General features: G+C 39.0%; 1 protein-coding gene across 6 annotated transcripts in view; it reads left to right on the forward strand.

The window, feature by feature from the left end:
* pald1a (phosphatase domain containing paladin 1a) overlaps positions 1-27,557 on the forward strand; it is a 59,411-nt gene that overhangs the window by 14,615 nt on the left and 17,239 nt on the right. For all 6 annotated transcript variants that reach the window (XM_026178505.2, XM_080305449.1, XM_026178504.2 and 3 more), the window contains exons 10-18: positions 79-183; positions 527-622; positions 707-841; positions 1,727-1,843; positions 2,183-2,362; positions 2,506-2,703; positions 3,015-3,155; positions 3,248-3,319; positions 11,877-12,017. In XM_026178505.2, the coding sequence (XP_026034290.2) occupies positions 79-183; positions 527-622; positions 707-841; positions 1,727-1,843; positions 2,183-2,362; positions 2,506-2,703; positions 3,015-3,155; positions 3,248-3,319; positions 11,877-12,017 (1,185 nt within the window). The remainder of the gene's footprint in view (positions 1-78; positions 184-526; positions 623-706; positions 842-1,726; positions 1,844-2,182; positions 2,363-2,505; positions 2,704-3,014; positions 3,156-3,247; positions 3,320-11,876; positions 12,018-27,557) is intronic.

The raw sequence follows: 27,557 nt of genomic DNA on the forward strand, positions 1-27,557 counted from the left end.
GAGTATTTTATTACCCAAACAGGTATTTAAAAACAAATTGTTCATATATGTGATTCATTGTCTTTTTCTTCTTCACAGGTTGACCAGGCGATTGCCCTGTGTTCAGAAATGCACAACATAAAAGAAGCAATATATGAGAACAAGAGTAAGCTGGAGGGAATTGGTGAAGATTATCAAATTCAGGTTAGCAATGATATAGATTTTTGAAGTTTGTAACTTGGAACTTCTCTTTAAAAGCAGCAGCTTGTACTATAAATGGCTCATAAACTGCTCAGTTTATGTCCTGCTTAATAGAAGACATGTGAGAGCACAATCAGCCTTGATAAACGTCTTTTACCAGTGAGAGCTCTCGAGCTGATAGAGGACTTGAGAAGTTGATATCATTAATTGATCTCTTTCCTGTCTTTCAAGAAATAAGCTTAATTATTAAAGCAGGTTTGGTTAAAGTGTTTGACTAGAAAAATTATAAAAACCTTGCAGAAGCTGCTACTGTGACCAGATAATCAAGCTTTTATTCCTCTCTTAGGGAAGCAGTACCAAAGACTACTTTCTCAACAGAACAATGCAGAGCTTGGAGCGATACTTCTACTTGATTGCATTCAATGCATACCTTCATGAGCAGGTAAAAAGTTTTTTCAGCATACATGTCTTCTCTGGGACCATGAAAAAGAAATTGTAAGTCGTAACTATGTGTTGTTTTTTGCAGTATCCTCTTGCCTTTGTGTCGAACTTCAGCCAGTGGATGTGCTGCCATGCTTGGCTGTACAGGTTACTGGCCTGCATGGATCTATCAGAGCTGTCCGCTCCGGCAGAGCTGGTCACTAAAGGAGCCCGAGTGCTGGTGGGAAAATCAGATTATTATATTTAACAATATCATTGTTGTTAACATTGCTGATGATGGGGAAGGATGTGCTCTTTGCTCGCATTTCATTCAGAGCCTGATTTATAGGCTATTTTTCATTGCAGATCTTTTTGTTCGTGTTCTGTAAACTTTTAACTTGAAAATGTCAAGCTGTGTCCGTTCTTTCAGTTATTGTGATTTTATAACAATGCAAATAGGTAAATGGTCATTTGTAGCACATTGGTAAATGATTAAACCTCATAAAAACACCACTAGGTTTCACAGAACACATTTACAAGAATCAGTCACAATCCATACAACATTTAGCCACAGGCTAAAGACAGAAAAGTCACCAGTGCCACTAAGGCGACACACTAACTGACCAGGTCGCTAGGTTTGTGTGGCTGCGCTGAGCAGATGAGGATTTGGGGCAATAGTGCGTCATTTAATTCCTGTTTTTGCATCAGAAGCTGTTAAATAAAACGCATATTTCAGATATAGTTTTGAGACATGTTGGCAGACTGAGCTTAAAAGAAACTGATAAAATAAGAAATAATAGAAATATTGAAAAGTCTGCTTGTTTTGAGTTGCATCATTGCTTGGATATTTTTGTATGAAGCTGAAATTCTCAGTCTATGTCCTTGGCTAGCTTTTTCTTTGTAAACATATTCCTGAACAAGTTCCCTAAATCTGTTATGATCTAATCATCATCTCCCTACATTTACCCCTTTAAACTAAATACATTTCCACATAGAAGCCACCATGCTAGCTGCTGGTATGAAAACACATTTCATGCATTCATCCAAGATCCCTCATCTGTATTTGTGATTATCTGTCTTTAAAAGCACCGTATATTACATGCTGTGAATGACTGTGTGTGTGCAGGTTGCTGATGAGTACTTGGCTCCTGACGTGCTCAGCACAGTAAAAGAGATGAAGGCGGTTAACTTCAGACGAGTGCCCAAGATGCCTGTTTATGGAGTGGCTCAGCCAACATCTGAGGTGCAGCAGATTATGTCCTACTTTAATCAAAATAAATGCAAGAAAAATGGGAGATTTTTTAATTTGATCCAGAAAGAAAGAAATGTTTTTGTAATCTTTGCTATAATTACTAAAAGACACACTTTGATATTTTAGTTGTCTTAAAATAAAATCATTTAAACATTCAGCCGACAGTTTTGTAATAGTTATCATCAGTATGCACTTATGCAGTCGGATTTATTCATGAGTACAAACAGACTCAGCAGAATGAGTCATGATTACTTCCCACTCGCCCACCTCAAGACGCTCACACTGGACTTCCAGCTTCTTGCCCTAATCGTCTTAACTTGCTGCGTGCAGGCTACTGGAGCTGTTTTGGCCCATCTGACGGATGAAAAGAGGAAGCACACCCACGTGCTGTGGGTCAACCTACAGGAAGAGCTGGTGTTAGAAGGAAATGGCCAGATTTTTGCTGTGAGGGAGCCCACGTGTCTGGACCAACACATCTCCATCCCCTCATCTGACCCAGAGCTGCTAGAGGTACAGAGAAAATTATTATTTTTTCTGTCTTTTTAAATGTTTTTCATGGTTTTTATATTAGGTTGAATAAATAAAGAATGTCCCAAGGATTTTAGTCTGTTCTTCAAAACAAGTGAAAACATTTCTGTATCCTCCTCCTTTAGAAACTGGAAACATCCCTAAAGGAGGAGATTCTGCAAGCGCAGAAGTGGCTGGAGGTGATCCTTGAGCAGGAGAAACAGATGAAGATGTTTAAAACCTGCCTGACTGTTCAGGAGATCTTCAACCAGCACAAAAGCTCTCACCAGGGCCTTGTCTGCAAACGCATCCCTCTGCCAGACTGCAGCGCACCCAGAGAGGAGGTAATGATGTGTCAGCCTGTGCGTGTAAACACGTGTGTGTACAAACACACGCGTCCTTTCAAACATGCAGTCTCAAGAGGCAGAAACAGCTTCTGGTTCATTTGATAGGTGTTTGGATTAAAGACAGCTGAGAATGATTAAGACTTTTGCTCCCTCTAGTGGTTAATAATCGTAGAACCAGATTTCAATTTGTCAAAACTGTTTATGTGTTATATTTAATATTTTTTTTCTTTTTTTTCATGTGATATCAATACAAATCTGCATAAATAAAGACATATTGTGGTAATATTTGTATGTTTAACCATCTGCAGGACTTTGATAAGCTACTGGAGGGCATGAAGAGCTCCTTGGCCGAGGATTCCCACTCAGCGTTTGTTTTTAACTGCTCCAATGGCAAAGGCAGGACCACAACCGCTATGGTCGTCGCCGTTCTGACTCTCTGGCACTTTAATGTGAGCTGAATATTTGAGTTGTCTGCATGTTTACTGAGAGCCACTCTGTATAAAACCACTTCAACTAATAAAAACTTGGCTTCCATTTGCAGGGTTTTCCTGAGTTTGCTGAAGATGAGATTGTGAGTGTTCCTGATGCTAAGTACACAAAAGGAGAATTTGAGGTATGTGCACTTTAAAAAACAGTATCTTCACCAACTTGTAAGCGCATAAAAACATCTTGAAGTTTCAATTTCTTTGCATAATGAACACAAGTTTACATAAACTAAAACAGAGAATTTGAGATTAGTCAGCAGCCCTTTGAATTACCTGTATTACAACAATATATCTGTTTGGAAATTAACTAATTTATTCACTCAAAACTGAGTTGTGATGAGGTGTTTGAGCTGGTATGCTGAGGCCAGTTAAAAAATACTCTACGAGTCCTGTGGTTTATTTAAATGTGACTTTGCAAACTTCAGAAGAAGATATTTTCTCCTGGAAACTCTTCCAAACTAGTCATACTCATTTCGAGTCATTTTCCAATTGTGTTGTCATGAACTATTTTTTTTAACATTTAATATGTTAACTGTTATGAGCAGTCTCCGAGTGGTCTGACCTTGGGGTGAATTTGCTAAGATCTACTCTTACCTGATACGTGTTCTGCTGTTGTGCTGAATTTACAAGATAATCAAATCTTGACAGTCAAATGCAACACTTGAATACTTGTTTAAACACAGGTTAATGAAGCTAGAACACCTGTAGGTGAGATGTTTTTGGTTGTGCATGCTACTAATGGAATCAAAATACACTGGGAAATAACAGCTATCTATCCGGGTTTTAAGTGATGACGTATGAACCCTGCGTCCGGGTCCAAACTACTCTGTGTTTATTACAGCTCTGGTTTTTAACATGTTTTAATGCTTTGTATCTGGTTCTGTTCAATCTGAACAAGTCCCTAAAAAAAGTCATGACTGTCGGCCTCTCTCAGTTTTAAAACCCTACGATGTACCATAACTACAGCTCACCCATGCATTGGTATATTAATGACTAACCATGTATTGTGGATGGATTATCTCAGTTGTTCTCCTGACTGAAGTTTGGTCCGTTTACAGCATCCTGTCATGCGATTGCATTTGTCCTTAACCATCAGGAAGCTTTTATCCTCCAGCTTCACTGTGTTTATATATCACACTAACATAGCTGTGTTGCTAGCGATCATGTAGCACATCATTATATACCAGCTACCCCAACTTCAGTAACCCTACAAAAAAGGTCACTGCTGTTTAGTTTTCTGTCTCTTTCAGAAATCCCTCAGTTAGATCATGGTATATCATGTTTAGGTGGAAACTAGTGAGCTAACTTCCTGCTAACTTCTAACTCCATGAACTTTAACAGTGGATGCCTGGATGTTAAACTTAATTCTTACACCTGGTAGAGCAGCTACACTGATCCAGCTGAAAGACGAAAGAATGAAATCAGTTTGTAACTCTCAGTGATGCGGCAGTGTTCATTTGACTTTGGGACCTGTAGCGGAGTTTGGACTGGTGTTCTGACAAACCATCCTATTTGGCAAACCGTCCTACCCGTAGAATAATTTTACGACGACGTCTGAAAAATCATCCTACTTTGGCAAACCGTCCTACCGATAGAATAATCATCCTACACGTAAAATTACCCGCTCCGAAGCAAAAAACCTTTGCTTATTTTAAACACTATTTAACTACAATACAAACAGTTAATACATACTCATTTTTTAATTTCAACTGTCATACTAAACCAGTAAAATCTGGAACACACTGCATTTAGCGTTTCGTGTATGCCAGCGTGTCCTCCAATTGGACATGAATAAAACTCATGAAAGATCCTCGTGGCATCGTCCTTGGTTTTTACTAGAGATACCACTTTTTTATGTCCAATACCGATACCGATTTCATAAGTTTGCCGATACCGATATGAATTCGATATAGTGTATTTTATAATCAATAAAACTGTTTTTTAAAAAAATATATCTTGCTGCATTTTGTATAAGTTCATACTCAAGTTTTAAAAAACCAAACACTAAAGCTATTCTGTTATACCTTCATGCAAAAAATACTCTGCACCCAAAATATTTCATAGTTCAGGAATGCTGACCAATCTAATAAACTTAATGCTCTGATGATTCAGATGATTCAGATGATCTTCATGTTTCACTCGCACCACATATCCAAACCAATATCATGGCCCAGCAGCTTGTACGGCTGTGGCTCCAGCAAACATCAGCTGATACTAGAAAGTAATATTAAATAAATTCTAGCAACAGCTTATCAAGCTTAAACGTGCTGCTGTTGTTCATTCACTGTTTTCCTCTTTCTGGTGGAAAGTGGGCGATAAAGAAACAAGAGAGACGGGACTTGCGACAGAAAAGCCGATAAGCTGATCATTGAACAGTTTCATGATTGAAGTAGCAACAGGAGAGGGAGTGGGGAGAGAAGAAGAGAAGAAGAGGCAGCTGTGCAGCATAAAGGCAGAATAACTTCATCTTTGTGTCTAAGGTCATGAGCTGGGTTACGCCATGTTGCAAGTTTTGTGAAAGTGCTTTTGATTGATTGATTGATTGATTGATTGATCATACTTTATTCATCTCGAGGGAAATTGGGTTAAGGCTGCCAGCTGTGCAAGCGCCATCTTACCCTTCCGACCATACATACATTACACAAACATCACATGGGGAAGACAGGTCAGAGGGGTATAACATGGAAAATGCACAACATGAGGAAAGATAAGGAGAAAAAAATAACTCCCTCCAGACTGAGCTCCAACAGGGAGATCAGTTTGAGAACAGAAAAAAACACCTCTGCACATAGCACATGAAAAAACTCCTAATACACCAAAGAAACACATGACAAGCAACAGGGATGGGTAAAGGGTGAGAGACAGCCAGTGTAGACAGTGCATCCGGGCCTGCAGCATTTTGTCATAGTTACATCACATTTTTTTATTTCTCCCCGATATCCGATCCAGTAATTTAGGTCAGGATCGGGCTGATACTGATACTGTATATTGGATCGGTCCATCCCTAGTTTTTACTAATCTTCTGGTTCCAGAAAAGAGTTGTCCATCTTCATCAAAAATATTTACAAATGAATTTAACCAAATATATGAGTTGTTAGTATTAACAATAAATTTCTGACCATTTAGTCTGAATTTTGAGACATATTGTCCGAGGTTTTGCCTCTGAGCCTTGTCATAGCCGGAAGGTTAGGAGTCAGCAGAAATGAACGAGTAAATCTCTTCCCATTTCTTCTCAATATGTAAATAGACATTTTCTTTTGAGCTTCAATATGTGCAGCAAACAATGCACATAACCTATTAAATAACCACATTACCTAAATAGACTTAACATACCATACAGATATTAATGAATTAGAATTTAATAGTCTTATCACTCAGCAAGAATGCACTGCAAACTTGCTAACTTTGTCGGTAACATCAAATTTGTCCAAAAACTTGACAGCAGACTTAACCAAAGCTGCAAATTCGACAGTTTTGTGCAAAAAGCAGATAAGGATTTCACTTTAAAATGAACAAACACTCAAAATGGCTTAGAAAATCAACTATCCACGTCAATAAAGTGCTAATACTTACCTATTTTCCAAATATGAAAACGGAGTAGCGTTAAATCACAGCTGGTGTTCTGACAAATCATCCTACTTTGGCAAACCGTCCTACCAGTAGGATAATTTTACGCTGGCTTTTGACAAACTGCCCTACTTTGGCAAAACGTCCTACTGAAACAAAGTCTATTTATCAAAAGAGTTGAGATAATTTTCTTTTGTCTAAACTTGTTTTTTTTTGTTGCTAAAGCTCTGGCAGTTTCTAGTTGGGCATTGTAATGCTTTTTGTAAACATCTCCTGCCCCCATGTGGCCATTTTAATGAATCACATCACCAGTATGCCATGCTGTCTGTTCACAAAGAGGTACCGCACACTTCTCTTTAGTTTTTTCTCTCCACATGTGATTGAAATCTTTGGCCCAGCATAGCCAAAAGCCGAAGCTTTTCTTTACTGGTCTGAATGGTGTCTGTGAATTGGAGCCTCTGGCTGTTTTTCGTGATTCAGAGTAGGGCTGAACGATATATCGCATTTGCGATAATATCGCGACATGATCAAGTGCAATTTTCTAACCGCAAAGGCTGCGATTATACTGCGATTATAAGGCTGTCCAAATTACTACCATATCCCAGAATTCATAGCGCGGCCCAGCCAAACTCCAGTTTCCAGCAATGGCGGCCGCTACTAAGTTTTAAAATTACTCATACTAATCTTTCTGGGTCACAAAATAAACTTTTAACATATTTTCAGGCGAGAAAGTAGTTGTGTAAACATCAAATATCTGCTCGGTTTATCAAGATATCCCATATTTGCAAAAGTGCTTCGACGTTTTCAGAGGCGTCTGCTACCCACCAGCTCGACAGCTAGCCGGGAGCTCGAGGATTACTGATGCGGCCGAGAACGGCACAACTCCCGGCACATCATTTTCAGATCACCGCGGAGTTTCGCTGCTCGGGTTAAACGTAATATATAAGTCACTTAGACAACCTAAAAATGTTATTGTTGGGCTTTTTTCAGTGTTTTGTTTGTTCGTGAGTAAATCGGTTTGGCTGAGATTAAAGTTATTAGATTAGATAAAATAAAACTTTATTAATCCCCCGGGTGGGTTCCTCCTTGGTTTTCACACAGCTGACTAAACGTCAAACAGAAAACTTATTAAACAGAAGTATGAGACAGTCGAGAATTTACACCAGTGTCTGGTTATATTTTAGATAGCAAGAAGCAGACGGCCGAGTTTATTAAACTCCACCGAGACAGCGGTGACGCTAATCAGAACTAGACCGTCCAATTTCACGCCTTTAAATTTTAAAGGCGTGTTTGTGTGTGTGTTTATACAATTGCTATTATGTTTGCACTTTATGTGTAATGTTACTGACTGCAGAGATCAGTAAGATGTGTGTATTTTTTATTTATTAGTTTTATTTATTTAATATTATTTTTTAATTGAATGACTGTCTAGTAGTTCACAGATGTCGAAAAACTGAGTGTGGTAAAGCCACTGATTTTGTTTATGTATATTTCTGCAATCTGCACATTGTACTGACTTTCATTTTAATGTTTACACCAGGGTTCCTTGTCAGCACTTTATGCTCAGATGTTTGTAAGCTAAAAATAAACTATTGTGTATGTTCAAATATACTGTTGTGATTGAAGAAGTTAAATAAAAATGTCAGTCATCAATTCATGCATCACCTCATGTCATCATAACAGAGGTCTGTCTTCCAGGAAAGAACAGTTTAAAATTAATGTAATATAGTATTGGCCATACTATATGATGTATTGCTTGTCTTTGTTTAATAATACAGAAGACAAAGACCTTAAAAAATAATCGCATATCGCATCGCAATCGCAATATTGGGGCAAAAAATCGCAATTAGATTATTTTCCATAATCGTTCAGCCCTAATTCAGAGTTGTGACAATGAATCAGTGGTTGGAACCTGCTGCCTTAGTCCATAGCATTCTAAACATGAACGCACAGAAAGAGGCGATACTCGGCAGGCGCACAATACCACATGCCAATCACAGCAGCATGTCTGCCGGAGTTTCTGGGATACACTGGTTGGTCACCACGGAAACCTTGTCTGCCTCCAGTTTAGCCTCTGAAGAAAGGTGCTGCTACGTCTGTGAGGTCCAAAGCATTACGCAACAGACGAACTGGCATGGAGTTTAATAATCCTCTCCTGGTTTGATGTCTTGCTTGGTAATCCTCTGATCCCCTCCTCAGGTCTATGAAGCACCTTAAAAAGCATTTACACTCAGCAATCCTTTTTTTTAACAGTTCCCCAAAGCCCCTGTAAACTGAAACAGTGACTCTTTGTTTATCTATCTGCAGGATTATGCAAAAACTACTAGGCCAGATTTCATGAAAATTAATGGAGAAGTGGAGAAAAAGAGGCAAAATAAGATCCTAAAATATTGCATTTAAAGTTGCAGAATAAGCTCTTTAAGTGTTCCTTCTGTTAATTTTTTTTGTATTGCTTTTTATCCCCACTTTTGTTGTTTGCCTTGTGTAAAGCATTTTGTAACAATGTCTTGAAAAACTGCTATACATAAGGTATTATTCATAGGTCTTTATAGCAAGTGTGTAGGGCAAATGTTCCAAAACTGAATCCTATAAATTCCATTCCATCATTCAATAAAAAAGCACTCTACACATTCAGTTCAGCACCAAAGGACATGAAGAAAAGGTTAGCATTGGGTAATTACTTATAAATAAAATCTGGAAGGAATTGCATTCAGAAGATGAACCTGGTATCAAAATGATGATACAGAGGAGACATTTCATATGCCCTAACTTGCTTGGGCACCTTACTGATAAAACCCCATGAAAGTTTATCTAAAAAACAGCGTAACTGGTTGAGCCACCACTGGCAACAAGAACTGCTACAAGGTGTTTTTGATAATTGTCAATGAGCCTTTCACATTGCTGTGGAGGAATTTTAGCCCTCACTTCTTTGTAGAATTAATTTAATTCCACTTTGAAGGGTTTGCAAGCTTAAAAAGCCTGTTTAAGGTCATCAAATCATGTTCGGCTACATAACCCAGGTGCGCTTGAGCTTTAGGCCACAAAGTGATAGCCAGACTTTGTCCTTCAGGATTTTCTGGTAGGGAGCACATTTAATGGTTCCATCAATTACAGCGAGTTGTCCAGGTCCTGAAGCAGCAATGGAGCACCAGATGATCACACCACCACCATGTTTGACTGTTGGTGTGATGTTCTTTTTTATGAAAAGCTGTGTTCGTTTTATTCCCGATGTAATGATGTGACTCAAACGTTCCAAAAAGTTGAACATTTGTTGCAGTGGTTTTCTCATTGGAACTCTCTCATGGATGCTGTTTTTGGCCATTGTTGTTGAGCAAGTCTTAAGATGTTATTCTGGGTTCTTTTATGACCTCCTTGATGAGTCGTCGATGCGCTCTTGGAGTAGCTTTGGTAGGGCAGCTGTTCGTGGGAAGGTTCGCCACAATTCCAAATGCTGTCCAAGTGTGGATAATGACCTATCGTGGCTTTGTAACAGTTTCCAGGCTGATGTCATTGACTTCTCAGCTGTTCCCGCATGTCTTTAGATTGTGGCATGATGTGTTGCTTTGTGGGTTCGTTTAACCTACTCCACTTTATCAGACATCATCTGTCTAAGTGATTTTTGGTTTCAACAGTTCTAGCTATAATCAGTTTTCCAAAAAAATATGATTGATCACAATTAATTAATGATTTAACAAGAGATGCAGTTCGTGTTTCACACGTTGCCAGGCAGGTTTAGTTAGCTTTCATCTTTAAAAAACATGAAATCGTCATTTAAATATTTCCATTTTTTATTTGCTCAGGTTATCTTTGTCTTATATTAAAATAAGTTCCATGATGAAACACGAAACATGTAATTGTGACAAAAACTGAGAAATCAGGAAGGGGTACAGCTGTTTTTTGCAGGACCGTGTGTGATAAGCCATTGTATTTATGAAATATTAAGATAACTCAAAAGACTTTCTTAATAGGAAGGTAGAATTAATTAAATTTTTTAAACAAAAAAAAAAAATCAACTAATTTTGAGGGATTTGATTGGAGCCACTATGGAGGCAGCCTTTAGTGATCCATCTAGACGCTAAAAAGCTATAATATTTTGTATCTTCACTATTTGAAGAGCCATTAGTTGAACCCAAACATAACTCCAAATGAATGAAACCTCTAACTCGGCAGCATCATTTCATCAGGTAAAAAGTGAGACTGTGTCAGTATTAGCTAAAAGGCTCGTCTGAATCAACATGAGCTCAATAATCATTTTAAGGTTTTTCATCTTTGCATATTTTATGTAACAGGAATTAACTTAGCGTGTTGACCTAAAAGGACAGACAAGCCTACTTTGCATTAAGCAAACAAACCATCGACCTGTAGTTAATTAAAAGGCATGTTAGTTAATATGGGACTGATAACAGGTCACCTCTTTTTGTGGTGTAAACTGGCATTCTTTGTGTATTTCGCCAATGACTCTGAATAGGACAAAAAGTTTTCTCCCTATTTTTAACTTTGTATTCATCTTGATGTCATTGTTAGTATAAAAGTCACAGAGGGGCTACAAACAAAGTTTAGTAAGATGGCTTTTAGCTGACCTGCTACACAGCGCTGTAGTTTTACATCATCCAAACATGGTGATGGAAGCATTCCATATTTCCACTAGGTCAACACACAAATCAGCATGCTGACATACATTCACAGCAACGTTTCATTTAGGTCAGGACTGACAGGCCGTGCTCTAAAAACTAAGCTGTGTGTTGCAAAAAGAGCTGTTAGTTTTCTTGCTGCTTAAAATAACAAGAAGACTAAAAGCTAGTCATAGTATTCGTTTTAATGCTTTTTCATTGCAGTGATGCAAAGTGTTGAATTTCAAACACAAATGCAGAGTAAAAATAACGTATTAAAGCACCAATCCCAGTTTTATTTGAATGAGTTAAACAGCTTTCTACAATGTTGTTTAAAAAGAATCTAGTTGCAGTATCATGCTGATTCAATAAAAAAATAATTCTTATCTGTCTTAGGCGGGTGTGGATTTAGCCAGTCTGGTTAAATATTTCAGTCTTATCATAACTTCAATATCTGTGTTGGAAACGTACTCTAAAACAAGGCTTTTTTATTTTTTCTTCTCTCCAGATTGTAATGCAGCTGGTGCGTCTGCTCCCTGATGGCCACAGGATGAAGCGGGAGGTGGACACGGCCCTGGACACTGTCAGCGAGACCATGACTCCCATGCACTACCATCTGAGAGAGATCATCATCTGCACTTACAGACAGGTACGCCACATTACTCTGTCCTAAAGACACGGGGCATCCATTTTTAGTGAAATAGATCTGAAACATTTTTCTTTCTCTTAGGAGACTGAAACAAATCGGCAAAAATGTCGATTTGTGTGCTGTATTGATTGTCGGTGTAGTTTTGCACGTGGTCCATAGATGGCAGCACAAACTAGTTTTTATAGCTTCACCTTAAACCCGCAGAGATGAATGAGAAGGATCCACTGTGCAACTCGGTGAACTTCCTTTCAGGTCTTAATGGAATAGAGTGGGACCAGAAAAGGCAGGAAATGACAATATTATGAGCTCTTTATCTCTTGATGAAGAGTAATGGTCCACTTGGTGTAAGGTTGCATATCCTGTGGCTCTAATCTGCTTTCATTGCTACTTGCATTGAATGCCTTTCAAGAAAAAAAGACCCTTTAAAAACAAGAAATAAGGAGAAAAAAAAACAATATGAAAGGTGTTCCATGCAAAATATAAAGAAGACAGAAGCAGTTTGTAAAAGGGGTTTCAGGGTCTGTCCTCATGCTGTGCTTTAGCTATTTGTAATGCAGTCAAATCATGGTGCCTTTGTGCACTGTCAGCTGTTCCCTTCATGCTGGTTGCACTCAGTGCTGTCTCCACATTTTCAATGGGCCTCGTTGTCCGATTAAATCTGTCTTTCACGTGTATTCTCTGCCTGCTTGTCACTCTGTGGTGTCAGGCTCCACGGAAAAAAAAAAAGATTCCCTTCAGCTCACTTTATAATCGTTTGGATCAATGTAACTGTATATTTGGATTGAACTTAGTAAAAGTGCTCAATGTAATTTAATTTGCAGTTTAAATTTGTGAGGTAATAAAACTTGAGAATAAAAAAAAACCAGGAATAAAAACAATGCGTTCGGCATGTTTGTTAGCTTTCACGTATAAACACAGTTGGTTTGAAAACTCTACATCATAACTGTAGCTGCTGATCATGTGGGCACACTGCTAAAAAGATCTCCCTCGGGGCAAGAAACTGCAGTCATATTTCAAACAAGGTCCTGTGTTAGCCAAACGTATTCAGAAGAAAAAACAACTGAACAAATGGCTGCTGGATTTATAGCCCTGCATTGAATACTAATACATCCTGCAGAGTAGTGGGCAACGGGGTTTTTTGGAGCAGGTAAGGGTTTATTGAAATGAACCAAAGAGAAAAGACTTCAAAACTAACTAAGTGATAGTCAGAGCTACATAAAAGAGTAAAGAGTAAATGGTATTTGCATTTCATGCACACCACATACAATAATAGCCTTTTATGTTTTGTTATGCTTTGATTAGTGTACTGGTTTTAACTTTTCTGCAGGTAGTATCATACGGTATCATTGTCACAGGAGTAAATGATGGCCAGTCTGAAAAAAGAACCAGAATGTTGTTAATCAGATTTATCCTGTAGAGCTGCCACAGTGGACCTCAGATTGGCACTGTGTTCCTGTTCCAGCGTTTTTCCTTCTGCCTGAACCAGCAGGCCAGGTGATAAACAGTGCCAGATGTGGCTAAAACTGGCAGGCAGCAGCAGACTAAAGAGGGGGGAGAGAAGGGGGGGAGCCCCCATTCCCAAAACACACGCACACATACACTCTCTCTATCCTCACCTCCCCCTCTCTTAAAGCACCCTCCTCTCCTTTTGACAGTGGTTGGAAAATATGTCTTTGATAGAGAAAAACTATATTTACACTGGGACACAAACCATTCACCAGCTCACAGAGGGGCCTGGGAAGAGGGGTAAGGAAGGTGGGTGGAGGCTTTGGGGGGAGCAAAGGCTAAGGGGATGTCTCTTCTCAAAGGGCCTGCAAAACTGCTTCTGCTGACCAGACTTGACCCCAGGTTGCAGATGCATTCTGCAACATCAGGGTCAGCGCACTCCAGAAGTTTCCCCCTCACTTCCTCTGTCTTCTTCTTCTCTTCTTACTTATCTCGTCTCGTCTCCTGCAGCCGCTGTGGCCTTGATTTTTGTTGTCCAGCTTAGTTTTTATTAGAAAATCACCTCTGGCAATTTGTGTACACTGGAGTACACTTCAGTCTTATTTGGATTTAGTGGGGCTTTTTTTTTAACAATTTGTTTATCACTAAAGAATTATTAATTTATATAGTCAAGATATAATTTCTGTCCACCCTCTGGCTCTGTTTGTTTGTTTGCCTATTGTGGGCTGCATCGTGGTTATGCGCCTTATCTCCGAACCCCATTTCTGCCAACGGTTATATGTCTCAAGTTCATCAGTTAGCTCTTCAATTCCATGCTTTACCTTTCAGACCCAAGACTGCAGGTTGCATAACTTTGTCTGATTTATAGGTCCAAGCAGCTTAAAAGAGTGACTTCACAGAAAATGTTATCACCGAGGATCACTAAACTCCATCCACTCCATCGAGATGGTATTAAAGGGAAAGAGGAGTGAGTGGCAGAATTGGAGATTGTCCAAAAACCCAACCCCTAATCCATATTGATTTTTTTTTCCCACACAGGTGGTGAGAAAACAGAGATGCACAGAACTAGACTGAATGAGTGGCAAATCAGGCTCCTTTTGTGTGTTCAAAGAAAGGCCCTCACGGTTTGGACGGGGCAATGGAAAAATATTTCTAGGGAGAGGAGATTGCTGTGAGGATTTTTTTTTGAGGTAAGGTAGTGAATGTCTTTAGGAAAGAAGAAGGGGGAGTAACTGGCTAAATACTCCAAATTCACAGAGGTTGAAGGGACCACCGCAGGCACTGACAGGAGGATTAATTTTTACTAAGAGCACAGGATTAGTAAGAAAGAAAGTGAAATAACTAGTGAGCTGAGGAATCCTGCTGTAAGGTTAAAGCAAAGATTCTTTGCTTTGGAGTTAATATTGTGCAAGTTTGAACTTCAACGTCACCTATCTCTTATACTCTTTTGGCTCAAGGGTACCACTTGACAAAAGTGGGGAGCCCACCAGAGTGAGATGCTTAAAGAACTGAGAAGAAGCTTCTATTTAGATCCAGCGCGAGGTGGGAGGTCCAGAGGTTGTTTTTATTAATAACTTCCAGCCTGATTAATGACATATATTATTCAGCAGCGACTGTCCACAAAATTACAGATGTGGTGACCTTATTGTGCAGACACTTATTACACAGAGTTGAGATATAGCTGTGTAAATGTGTGGAGATACACACTGAGGGAAATAACGCATGTTTGGGGAGTTTCTGAAGTTGTTTGATGAGTTATGTGCGATTGCTGTCCTTCACTTGCTATTTAGAAGCTGATTTATTTTTAAAGGATTTCCCATGGTTGTAAATAACTGCGCATTACAATCCCTTATATGTTTAAAGTGTTTATTAAAGTCTAGCTAGCAGCTAGGCCTGCATTCATCACTGATTTTAATATAACCTCATATGTTACAGCCACTAGGGATTTATGCTTGTCGTTTATAAACTGAAGAGAGTAGACTGATTTTCACGTATCCTTGCGAGTGGCAGCAAAGAGTTGGCTCAGTGATGACTTTAATGATCTTCTTGTACGTGTCTCACTCCCTTTCAGCAGACTACACTCCCTTTGAATGATGATTCTGAGGTATTTATAGCCATACATACTATGGTGGGTAGAGTATATGCAGGTTTTTGTTCGCACCATGTGCCGTGCCAGGTGACTTCACTGATTAGTATAGAGGAAAAAGTAATGAGTACAATCACCTGCTGCAGTGCGTCATCGAGGGGGAAAAAAGCAAACAGATAAGTATTTCCAGTGAAGGATTCAGCCACCTGAATTATATTCTCAGACTTTTTATAGCTCTTATATTATTCTTATATAACTTTTGCGGCTTACTTGGATTTGTTCAAAGTTTAATTACATCTTTACTTTGTACTATACTGCCCTGCTGTGTTTTGTAGACCTCTTATTTGAATCCAAAGCCAGCAGGTTTTCCGGCATACTTGATTGTAAATGTTATTTGCAACTGGATAAGACTCTGTAATCACAGTTTCTGAACTGTGCACTTTCAGTTTTTTGCCATTTTGATAAGTTAGTCATAAAGCCTTCATATTCTTTCAACTGCCAGCATCTGACTATAGAGTCTGTCTAATGTCCTTTTAAAGCCACGAGAGCACATGGGAGCTAATTATAAAGAGGATGTACAGTGAGTTAGGATTATTTGTTCTACCTCTACTCATGCACCACCTTTATCTGAACCAAAACTTGTGCTGCTGATAGTGACGGTGTTTCTGAGGCAGACTTACTCTTTCTTACTCATGAGAAGCATGAACTTGGAATAGTTTCCCAGATTCTCCCAACAGTGTCCAGAGTTCATGTGGGAAAACAGCTCATATGACCTCCCATTAGATCAGCCCACCTACCTGAAATGCAGTTTGCAAGGATTATTGAATTGCATTAGGCTGATATCAATTGTCTTGATAAATATCAAGTATTCAGCGCAATGAAAGCGCACTGTAATATGACCATAACGTTGAAACAAAGAGCTTCTTAAAAGAAAAACATTTGTGAAAGGGTTTGTTGCCAGTCTTTGCATACACTTAAAGACACACAACCATTTACACTCACACCTGTAGCCAATTCAGAGTTACCAATTAACCTAACCCCACTAACTGCATGTGTTTGGACTGTGGGAGGAAGCCAGAGTACCTAGAGTTTTCTGGCCTGATGGTGGAATTAAACTCAGGACCTTCTTGCTATGAGATAAAATTGCTAACCGCCACACCACTATGCTGCCTTATATTAGATAACATTCCCTAAATTAACTACCACATTGGATATTACATCTATTAGGAGTAAACTGGCAGTATGTAAGATGATGCACAACATTATAGTGACTTTTTTTGTTTTTCCCACCTGTTGTTTGCATTTTGAAATTCAATATTGTATCATTATTTTGTTGTCCGATCCCTGAGCAAAATATATATCTCTTTGTATCGCCAGATGTTTTATATTTTTTCTCGTCAGCCACCTGTTTGCTTCAACTGCCATTTCACGCTGGGCAGGTAGTGTTAAGCTGTGTCGTGGGAACTGTGTGAGATGTGAAAGCAGGCAGCTCACCGTGGTATTTACATGAACCAGCACAGCTTCTGTTTTTTTGCCGGCTAACAAAAACATACGGCCGAGGGAAAGCTACAAACAGCTGCTGGGATCGCCATAAGGGAGTTATTTCATTTTGTTACTAACTTACTGTAGCATTAAAAACTGATAAGCTAATTAGTTTCGTTGGCATACCTTATAAACACATCTTGCTATCACAGCCCAGCTTTTAACATAGTCTTTCTCTTACAAATAAAAAACTGCTCAAGCAATAAATTGCCTTGTTGCTCAGTTAAATGCCTTCTACAGTTTTATTGCGACAGGTTTGTTTAATCGCATAAGATCAATATTCCATGGGGGCTAGCCTGTTGTTGTAAATGTAAGATAGATACGGCTCTGTACTCAACATTCATACTTTAGTTTGCTAACTTTACTGTATAATAAAGGTGGTGTTAGCGTTATTTATTTTTCCTTTCTTATCTTGCAACCTCGACCAAACACTGCATCTTATCTTGTGTCTGCTCATTTCACTTGCTCTAATAGAGATTATGCTCTGCCTGAATTTACATGCTGATCAGTAACGATTATTACTGTTCAGCATGCTTTCACCCTGAATAACTGAACTACCCTCGTCTGCCCTTTGCCCCGACTGTCCCTCCAGTCTCCCTCTTAATCGGGGACAGTGCATCAGACCTGGGCACCGCACAGATGGGTTACATCCCCTCACACACTAAACCTGTCGATGCCTCAGGCCAAAAGACCAGGAATAACTGCCTCCGAAGCCATGCAAGCGTGCTTAAGCATGCTCCCAGTAGCTGTGGTCATGGTCTGTGTGAGTTCCAGCTCAGTCCCAAATCATTTCATCAGGAAAAAGTCCACCTTTCTGGCATTTGCGCCATCTAGCTACTGGCACTGAACAAACTGGGAACGCAATTTCACTGCTGAAGTGACTTAAATGCCAACCATGTGGATTATGCAAGAAGTCGTTACTGGGTCGAGTTGCTCCGGGAATCAAACTTTGAGAATGCCCCACTGGGGAAGCCATGTTTCATACGTGAAGACAGTTGTGCAGCAAATGAATGCAATGTCAACAATTGCATACCTTCTCCCACAGAGCCGTCACAATCTTCATAGTAAAAAGCATTTTATACATGCTGGCAATTGAACTCAGATGCATTTCCTAAGGTATGGACATAAAATACGTTTAAGGCATATAATTTAAAAAGGTTTGTTTAGTATGCTGGCCAGCTACACCCGGCTGCTCTGATCTCATAATGGCTCTTTGTTCCTGTAGCAGTCGTACATAAAAGTAAGTTTAAGTAGTGCTGCTGCAGACATCCTGTGGTTGCAGTGTAATAGTCAGATTTGCTTAAAAAGGTTCCAAAGTGAGTGAATTACCTGTGTGCCAGCCATAATAATAGCCAATAAAAGTTACTCCTGTGCTTCCTTTTTTGACTTCTTTACAATAGCATACAATGGTTCATAGTTAATTGTATTCTAGCATTGTAGTGTCCAATGAAAGTGAACAATCAGCATGAGTTGTAAACGATGCGTATCATTCAAATGTTAATTCCTGCTCCTGATTTTTTCAGCATTCAGCGATAGGATATTAACCCCACTGGTGAACTATAAACATTACACCGCAGTAGTAAAATTTGCTTCTAATAAGGTTGTAACCTTGCACGAAGAACAAAAAAAGAAGCCCGACAAATACAGATTATGAGTCTTTGCAACAGTTATGTACTCATATTGGGCTTTGCAGTATTGCCAGCTTTTAGGGTTGTCAGAGAAAGTCTTAATAAAAGCAGGAGTTATACTGGATCATCATTTCAAGAGGAAGAGAAAAATATAAATAGACAGAACAAGCAACTAATAGCTACGTGGCATACATTTCACAAAGATATTGTGATGGCAATATCATAATATTTACTTGGTTGTCCTGTTTCAGTTAGCCACACGAGGGGAAGTATCTAAAATGTATATATATATATTTTTTGTAGCTTGTAGTCGTCCGAGTTTCAACAGTATTATTAAGGAGCTTAGTGTAAGTGCAGTCCTCATGAATTCTTTTCCATCAACGTTGAGGAATAGTGAGAAGAAAAAGACATGGGAGGTCACTATTTGGACTGCAACCTGTCAGTCGCGTCTCTCAGACGTGTTGAGGGGAAAATATGTGGTTGTTCCTTGTTTAACTGAAATAAATATGACCTTCCTGAAAAACAGGACACTGTCACAGATTATGGCTTCTGATCTGTGTCCCTCTGTGCATCTTAAGGGTGCTCAGGCCCAAAGAAAGTGGCTGTTTTCACATTTTAAATAGTAATATGAGGTTTTAATCCCTCTGCAGTGTGGTTAGCAAACAACGTGGTCTTTAAAGCAGCTTTGTGGCTCCCTAACAAGGAGAAAAAAAACCCCCCTCAAACATCAATTACATCAAAATGCTTTCTGTTGCTGACTAACATCAATGTAGAAGGTCATTAGTAACTAAAAGTACAAATTTGATTAAAAGAACTCCAATTAGTTTGAAAATATTGAATGTCTGTTTAGCTAGCTCAACAACATAGCATCTTAATGCCTCACTATTGGGTTTGCGTGCATAAGATATTGGGTAGCTCAGTAAATGATCAGTGTGGGAGTCACCACTTGTGTTGCCAGGCATGTGCACGTACAGAATGTACCATAATGGGTGTGGTTATTGTGGGCAGATATTCCAGTCTCTGAGTAGGCCCTGCTGATGAGCCCTGTCTCCTCCTGTGGCTTCTATAATCTCTGCTCCCCAGACGAATCATGTATTTCTGCTTGCTCTATTGTCAAAAAGATTGACCTTGCTTAATCAAAAGCCTGTTTATTTTGCATTCTTTTCTTTAGTTCTCCATCATATTAATTCTGTTTTAAGGTGTAATTTGGGGTTAAATTCCTTTTGATTGTTAACTATAACTGTTATAGGTTCAGTGTAAATGTCAAGTAAAATAAAATCTGTATTGTGATACAATTAAAAATCCTCATGGATTGTTAAAGGCTAAATGGAAAGACTGAATACCGATATATATGTACTGTACAATATGTGGCTTGAAACTGCTTTTAACTTCTGAGTGACTGGGAAAAAAGGAGGATTAGAATCTGTAGAAACCATTAACATAAAGGCACCTTCGTCTCCTCCTCTCTCTGGCTGCGGCATGGGTTCTTTTCTGTTTTAAAAAGGAGTTTTTCATATTATGTTGATCCAGTCCTGAGACTGGAGGCCGAATGATGTATAGCTTTGATTGTTTTGCCATGGCCAAACTGGCAGAGGCTTTCTGGATGGATGCTCAGGTGTTCATAAAAAAGTGCAAGTTAAAAAAAGGTTCTGAGGCTCAAGCAGCCTAAAGGAATATAAAAGAAATGCATTCATATACTTCTCTCATTTTTACATCTACTGGAGGATGAATAAGCGTGGTTTTGAAAAAAATATACCCACTGACCACTTTGTTAAGTACACCTTTTCAGCTGATTGCTAATGCTGAATTTTTAATCAGCCAATCACAAGGCAGTAAATCAAAGCATTTAGGTATGTACACATAGTTATGACAACCTTTTGAAGTTCAAATGCTACATTAGAATTAAGGTCATTTAGTTGATTTTGAACGTGAGATGTTTTTTTATGCTAGATAGACTTGCCTGATCTGCTGGGATTTTCCCTCAGAAACCATCTCTAAGGTTTACAGACAATAATCCGAAAATATGAGAAAACATCCAGTGACCAGCCAATAATGTCGTGCTGATACTTGAGGTCAGAGGAGAGTGGCCACACTGCTTTGAGTTAATAATAAGGTAACAATAGCTCAAATAAGCAATGTATAACAACCCAGGTCTGCAGAAAAGCATCCCTAAATGCACAAGGTTATATGAAAGATATCATAAAAACTAAACCAACCAATAGGCTTAGAGCAGATCAAAGAGTTAAGTAGTTACAATGTTACAACTCAGATATCTTATAGGACATATTAATTGTTATTCTAATTAGATCAAGGTCTAACATACCAACCTGCCTTACTCATTGTAGCCTTGTGAGCATTATAACTAACATATTAGATGTAAAAACATGCTTTGTGCTCATGTTTGACTATGAACCAACCTCTAGTGAATTCTAGATGGTGGCATCTGAGAAAAGGCAAGAGCAATAGATCTTACTGGGGATGACTTTCTAATGCAGTCTCTTTTGTGTGTATGTGTGCTTATCTACACAGACACACACGCCACATTTGTTTGTGTGTATAAACAAAGAGCCTAGTTTAGTGCAGCCCTGATTGTTAGAGGACATGGTTTGGATACCCACAACATTGTGTAAATCCTGGAAAGCTGGAGCTTTGTTGCGTGTCCTCATATTGTTTCCTATGTATTTCCTGGCTCTACTTCTACTATAAAAAAAGAACATAAGACTTCTTTGTCTTAATTTCTGTTAGCATACATTTTCAGTAAGCTGTGCCAACAACTTTCAAGTTATCTTTTAAAACATTCACCTGGATGGAAAGCAGTTTTGTTAAATTGCTGTCCACCTCTGGTTTAAAATCAGCATGTGCAGCCTGCTTGACTTTGAGATGTCTGTGCATTGAGTTGAGAAGCCGTGTGTAGGCTGCCTGTCCACTTGGACAAGTTGGAGTTTGGCTTAGGATTTGAGTGGGAGGTTTTTCTTGTAGAATCTGATGAATGGCTGTTTGTGCAAACTTGTGTGGTGAGGGCCAATATGGATTGGCCTTTTTACCCCTGCAACCCCATCAGCTGGTAATTGGCACCATATGTCAGACAGGCAGACCATAATATGCACTTCTCAGCTTGGTCCTTACCCATATGAGTCAAGAGACAGGTCAACCTTCAGCACTGGACTCCCAAACTAGATAAGTCATGCTTTATTAAAAGTTAAAAAATACCAGTGTACATATTTTGTTTTGCTTGTTTTCTGCTGAAAATGGTCAAAACCCACAAATTTAAATGTTTCACTCGTCACAAACCAGCCTTACCATCACGACTTGTAAGCAGCTGTAACCTAGAAACAAAACCCCTAAAATATATTAGGTGTTTTTATTACTGTTTGTATGATATTGAACAACTTCAATGTGTGAAGTCATTTGCCTTTAACATGCTCCGCTGGTAGAATGGCCGCTAGTAAGACTAGATTAGTTGGTCACGCTTCAAGAACTATGGATGATGAAGCATCCTAGCTACAGTCCCACAGAGGCCGATGGCTCAGTCGTCTTGGTGTGTTCAGGCCAGTAAATGGACGTTTGAAGACAACTATCAGGACGACATATCCAATAATTGCTTTTCTAATCCTCTAGTAAAAGAGAAAAATCATTTTCAAACTGCTTGATGTTTTTGTCAGGGTTAAGAGACTGTATGTCACGCTGGCCTGTGATGTGTCAGTACTGTCAGTGAGTTTTTGCCTGAGAGATTCATGGCAAGAGATGGACAGAAATTCTATCACCCTGAAAAACCCTGGCGGGCAAAATGTTAGTGGTTTGATAAATGAATAACACTAGCTACACAGTAATTGACTTGCCTGTCAGCCTGTGTTTGTGTGTAGGTGTGACTGGAGGTGCACATTATCACTGTGATTTTAGTCTTTAAGCAAGCACAGATCCAATCATTGCTGCCTCGTGTTGTGTTTAGATTTTCAGATTGACAATTTGACCCTTCGTCGGGAACGTGGGATTGCTCAACATCTGGAACACTTTTATACCAAACCTTATGAGGCACAGTATTTCTATTTACACAACACATAGGCACAGGTCTGGCAGCATATTTCACATGTTGGTGGTGTAACTACAGCTGCAGGCTATGACGCTTATACAGGGATTATCGTGAACCTTTGTCTGAGCCTCGTCTGATGTGTTAGAATTGAAAACAGAGACAGAAAAAACGTGTCTGCTGTTGTATTAAATCACTCACAATCACATATCAGTGCACGTTTCACTTCAGACAATGCAAAAAGAAATTGCTGCATAGAGCTGAAGCTGCCTACAGCACGCACCATCTTTCTAAAGCATAAAGCTAATAAGAGAGACAAAGAATAAAACGCTGAAATCACAAATGCTGTAAAACACAGGGATTCCTTTTATGAACTGCTTAATGCTCCTTTAAAATTCAACACATTGTTAAATTGATTGATGTGCCACTTAAAGAAGAAATGTAAGACATCTGACTCAAAAATGTTAAGCAGGTGTGGTTACAGTGCATTTGCATCCACTTCAAATGTTTAATTAAGAAGCAGAGTGTGCGTCAGATTACCTGAGAAGTTTGGAGTTGTTTTGCTGAGACTTTGTGCGTGCACAGTGGTGGAGTGGCCTCATAGTGAGAAGGTTCTTTTATGGCGTATGCTCGCTTCTTGAGCCCAGGTTTCTTCCCACAGTTCAAAGACACACTGGTTAGGTAAATTGGTGATTCTGAATTGCTTGTAGGAGTGTGAGGTTGTCTGTCTCGCAGTAGTAGCCCTTGTTAACCCTGTGATAGACTGCTGACCCATCCAGGGTGAATGACTTACTGAATAGTGGTTTGCAGTAGATGTTTTGATAAATATTGTGGCTATGTTTGAGTCATTTTTTTAATATACTGTGCCCACATCTTGCCACGTACAGCATCTCCATCCTGAATAGTGTATTCCCATCTGCTTCTCTTTTGGATTTTAATTACAGGTCTTATTATTTTTTCTTGTGGTGTTGGTAATTATTATTTGACATTTTTTGTCCTCTGGTATAGATTTTAAGTTTTGGGTGCTATTACAATTATTAAAAGTGTTGAGGAAATTTCCTATTATATTACACTTTTCTTTGATATACTTAAACTTTCTGCAGAGTAACACAAAACTGCAGCCCTCATTTCTTTATATTTTGCTAGAGTAATAGGAGCCGGGTGCAGTGATTTACTGAAATATGTGCAAACACACATGGAAATAAAGCATATAAGACAAAAACAGAATTTGTATAATTTGAATAACCTTGAAAGTCAAAATTACAACTAAAGAAATGGAAAGAAAAGTGTTTTTCTGACAGGCTCTACTAACAGCCTGACGATAACATTTAAAATTGGTTGTTTGGCGTGTTGTCTGTTATCACAACACTGGTTCATCCGTTGAGTTCGGTGCCCTTTTTATGCTTGAATGACTCATAGATCAGTGTTATGTGGTTCATAGTGTTATGCGTTTTTTGTTGTTGTTTTTTTTCAGGTATGTTTTGGTGACAGTGGATTTGGGTATGCATATAGTGTGTTTCACATGCTGTACATGCATCTAACATGACATAACCCAATAAATTCTTATTATCTGGGATACTAGTGCTGAGAAGACACTTCCAGTCAGGCAGTTAACTGTGTGTCTCCCTTGTGAGTGTTTGTGCAGTAATAACATTTTTTAAACGCTTTCCCACTTTCACATTGTCCTCGCTCAGAAGTCAGCCAACCAGCATTCCTGGACTCTCTCAACAATGGTATGTGTTTGGCCAGTCTCCCTTCTCATTCAGGGCTGAGGATCACTCAGGACATTCATTATTGCACCTCAGCAGCTGGTTGAATTATAGCTTTAACCTCTGATAGTCCAAATGGGCTGACCAGTCACCCCCTTTGTTCTTAAAAACCAGAGATTTTGATGTAATTCTCAGTTACACCCCTTTTTTCTAATGCCATCAACTCAGGAGAAATCTTTCTACTTAACGTGCAATAGCTGGAGAATTTTAAGAAACCTGACTACCTTCTTCTCAACAAAGCGAGCAAGAAGTAGTTCTTAGATTAAAAAAAGAAAAATGCTGAGCAAAGAGTAAAGAATTGTCCCAGTAGCTAAAAATGTTATATACGCAAATCTAAAACCTTCAAGACTGACTTGTTTCCACAAAAAAGCTCTCTTTCTTTACCACAACCTTTCCAACATTGTCTTCTGATGGAATTTCTGATTGTGCTCAAGAGGCCGTTGAACCGCACACATGGCACTGCTGATGCAGACAGACAGATGGCAGCCAGCAAATTAGAGCTCAGGAGATTGTTGAGGTGTGAATTATGTAATCCTTGCAAACTGAGCTTGTGTGTGTAAGTGTGTGTGTTTGCATGTGTGAGTGAGGGAGAGAGACACAGAGAGAGAGAGTCAGTTGCAGTGGTAGGTGCCAGGCTTTGGCATTGTAGTTTTTCAGGCTAAGAAAGGAAATGCTGAAAGCCCCATGGGGGTGCAGGGTGCACAGGGTAATCAGGTTCACATGCGTTCACCTGCCCTCTGGCTGTAGTCAGTGTTAACTTAGGAATATTGAAAAAAACTAGGTGTGCATATTCTTCGTCTTTCTTCCCCTTCCTTTGGGGGAGTTGACAAACAGACAGCACATCCATTGTTTGCCTAAGTCTGGTTTCTCCACCACTCTGCTGCAGATGCTTGGAAAACCGGGATCCAACCACAGCTGTTTGGGAATGGACAGGAAACCCCTTTCACCCCCCTTTCTGTCTGCTGCGTCATTTAGCTCTGGAATGATTGCATTATGGTGTGCACATTTCAAATTACCGTACCCAAAGTTTTAGCCCACCTACTCATATTCTCTGTACAGCTCCCTAAATGCCTTTGTTGCACACCGGGAACAGATAACCTTTTAATTCAGCTTCATTCATCAAAAACAAAGACCACTGCGAAAAAGCATCATTAAACCATACTGCACTTCTCCAAGCACTTACTTTCTCTTAACCCCCACTGACATGGTATTCAATCCAGTATGTGCCTGGATGGCAGACCTTGTCACTTTGTTTTCTGGCAGTGCTAAAGGCTTCTAAGTAATCAGAAGGAAGAAGCCAAAAAGGGAAAGCACCTTAACACTGTCTCGGCACTCTGATGAAAGCCTTTCAGCATTCACCCAGCCTATAATTGAAAAAACAACTCAAATAATAAACTTTGAAAGAGATTGCATGTAATAGCTCAAAATCTGCTACAGAGGTCTGCCTTTGTTTGGTCTCTTTGTTTTATGTCTATCTTTAACTCCAATATTTTGTATTTTAATTTGTTCAATAATTACTGCAGGGTTTTTAGAGGATTAGTCAGAAACATAATAAACCAATTTTTTTTTTTCAAAAGAAGAATTTAATTAATACATTCATTTTTATACATTTTATGTCCAACGTTTGCCTGGCTTTCCCTCCTCGAGACAGTGAATTGGATTTGTGAAAATACTGTTTTCTTGTCTCTTGAATAACAACAGGGGAGCATCATATACTTTAGATGATTGCTAAGTACTCTAGTGTACTCTATGAAAGTAATTATCACAAGAATAGCCATGTAACTATTGTAGTTATTTAAAAAGAGTGGAGGTGAAGAGTTGGATAAAACACAGGGGTAAACAGCTATTGTGAAAATTAGGTTGTACCTGTTGATAATTGCATGTTTTGAGCAGTTTCGCCTGATGACTTACCAACTGCCAACTGGTAATGGGTTTCTTCAGCAGATAAAAGGGAAGAAAAAATGGAAAAACATCATTGGGTATTGTATCTGTTGAGAAAGTATATCACACACAGCATGAAGCTGTCTAGGCACAAGTAATTTATGTGTCACCCAAATTGTTTAATTGCAAGGTATTTGAAGGCTATTTAAGATTGAATTTTTGGGTGTTTGGTCTGTTTCATTGTATATGATGTCACGAATGAGCAGGATAGATGCATTTCATCACAATTTAACTTCAAGAAGTTTATATTTTTTCTATATGCATATACGGTTTATATGAATTACAATACTGCATGTTAACACAAAATCAAATGAGTCAACTCACCTCAGTGTTTTTGGTGCTGCTTTTAGCCTTCTTAGCTTGAATCTGCTGCCATTAAAATCTTACTGACAAACAGACAAAGTGAATGACCCAAACCAGAAGTAAACAGAGAGTAGGTATTTTAATTTAACACAGTCCTGTGAAAAACTCAAAACACTATTACTGCTTCCATAGGAATTAAGACAGTAAGTAAGTAGCAGCCAGGTGCTTGCTAATCAAATGCACTTGAGGAAGCAGAACCCAGCACAGTACTTCTTCGGTTTGTATTGGAACAAACCACAAGATTTCTGCAAAAATGTCCTTTGAACGGATGAGACCAAAGTGGAGGTGTTTAGCTCAGCACCATGTTTGGTGAAAACCAAACACAGCATATCAGCACAATTAGCTCATACCAAACGTCAAGCGTAGTGATGGAGGGTTGATTTTGTGCTTGTTTTGTAGCCACAAGATTCGGGCAGCTTGTAGTCATTGAGTACTCTTCTGTATACCAAAATATTCTTGAGTCAACTGTGAGGCCATTTGTCCGATGGGAACTTGGATGTAACTGAGTCATACAACAGTACAGTGATCCCAAGCACAGCAGCAATTCTCTAGAAGAATGGCTGAAGAAAACAACCCCCTCCACAACTAATAGTGCAAACCCTAGTTAGTTAATCTGTACTGTGTCCTGACATTTGTATCCCACTGAAGTTTTTTATACTGCAGGAGAGGGTTAAATGTGCATCGTTCAACACGACTATTATAATTTTTGACAGCTGGTTCTTTGTTTACCAAGCAGAT

This window comes from Astatotilapia calliptera, chromosome 8 (genome assembly GCF_964374335.1).
Source record: "Astatotilapia calliptera chromosome 8, fAstCal68.1, whole genome shotgun sequence".
NCBI classification, from domain to species: domain Eukaryota; kingdom Metazoa; phylum Chordata; class Actinopteri; order Cichliformes; family Cichlidae; genus Astatotilapia; species Astatotilapia calliptera.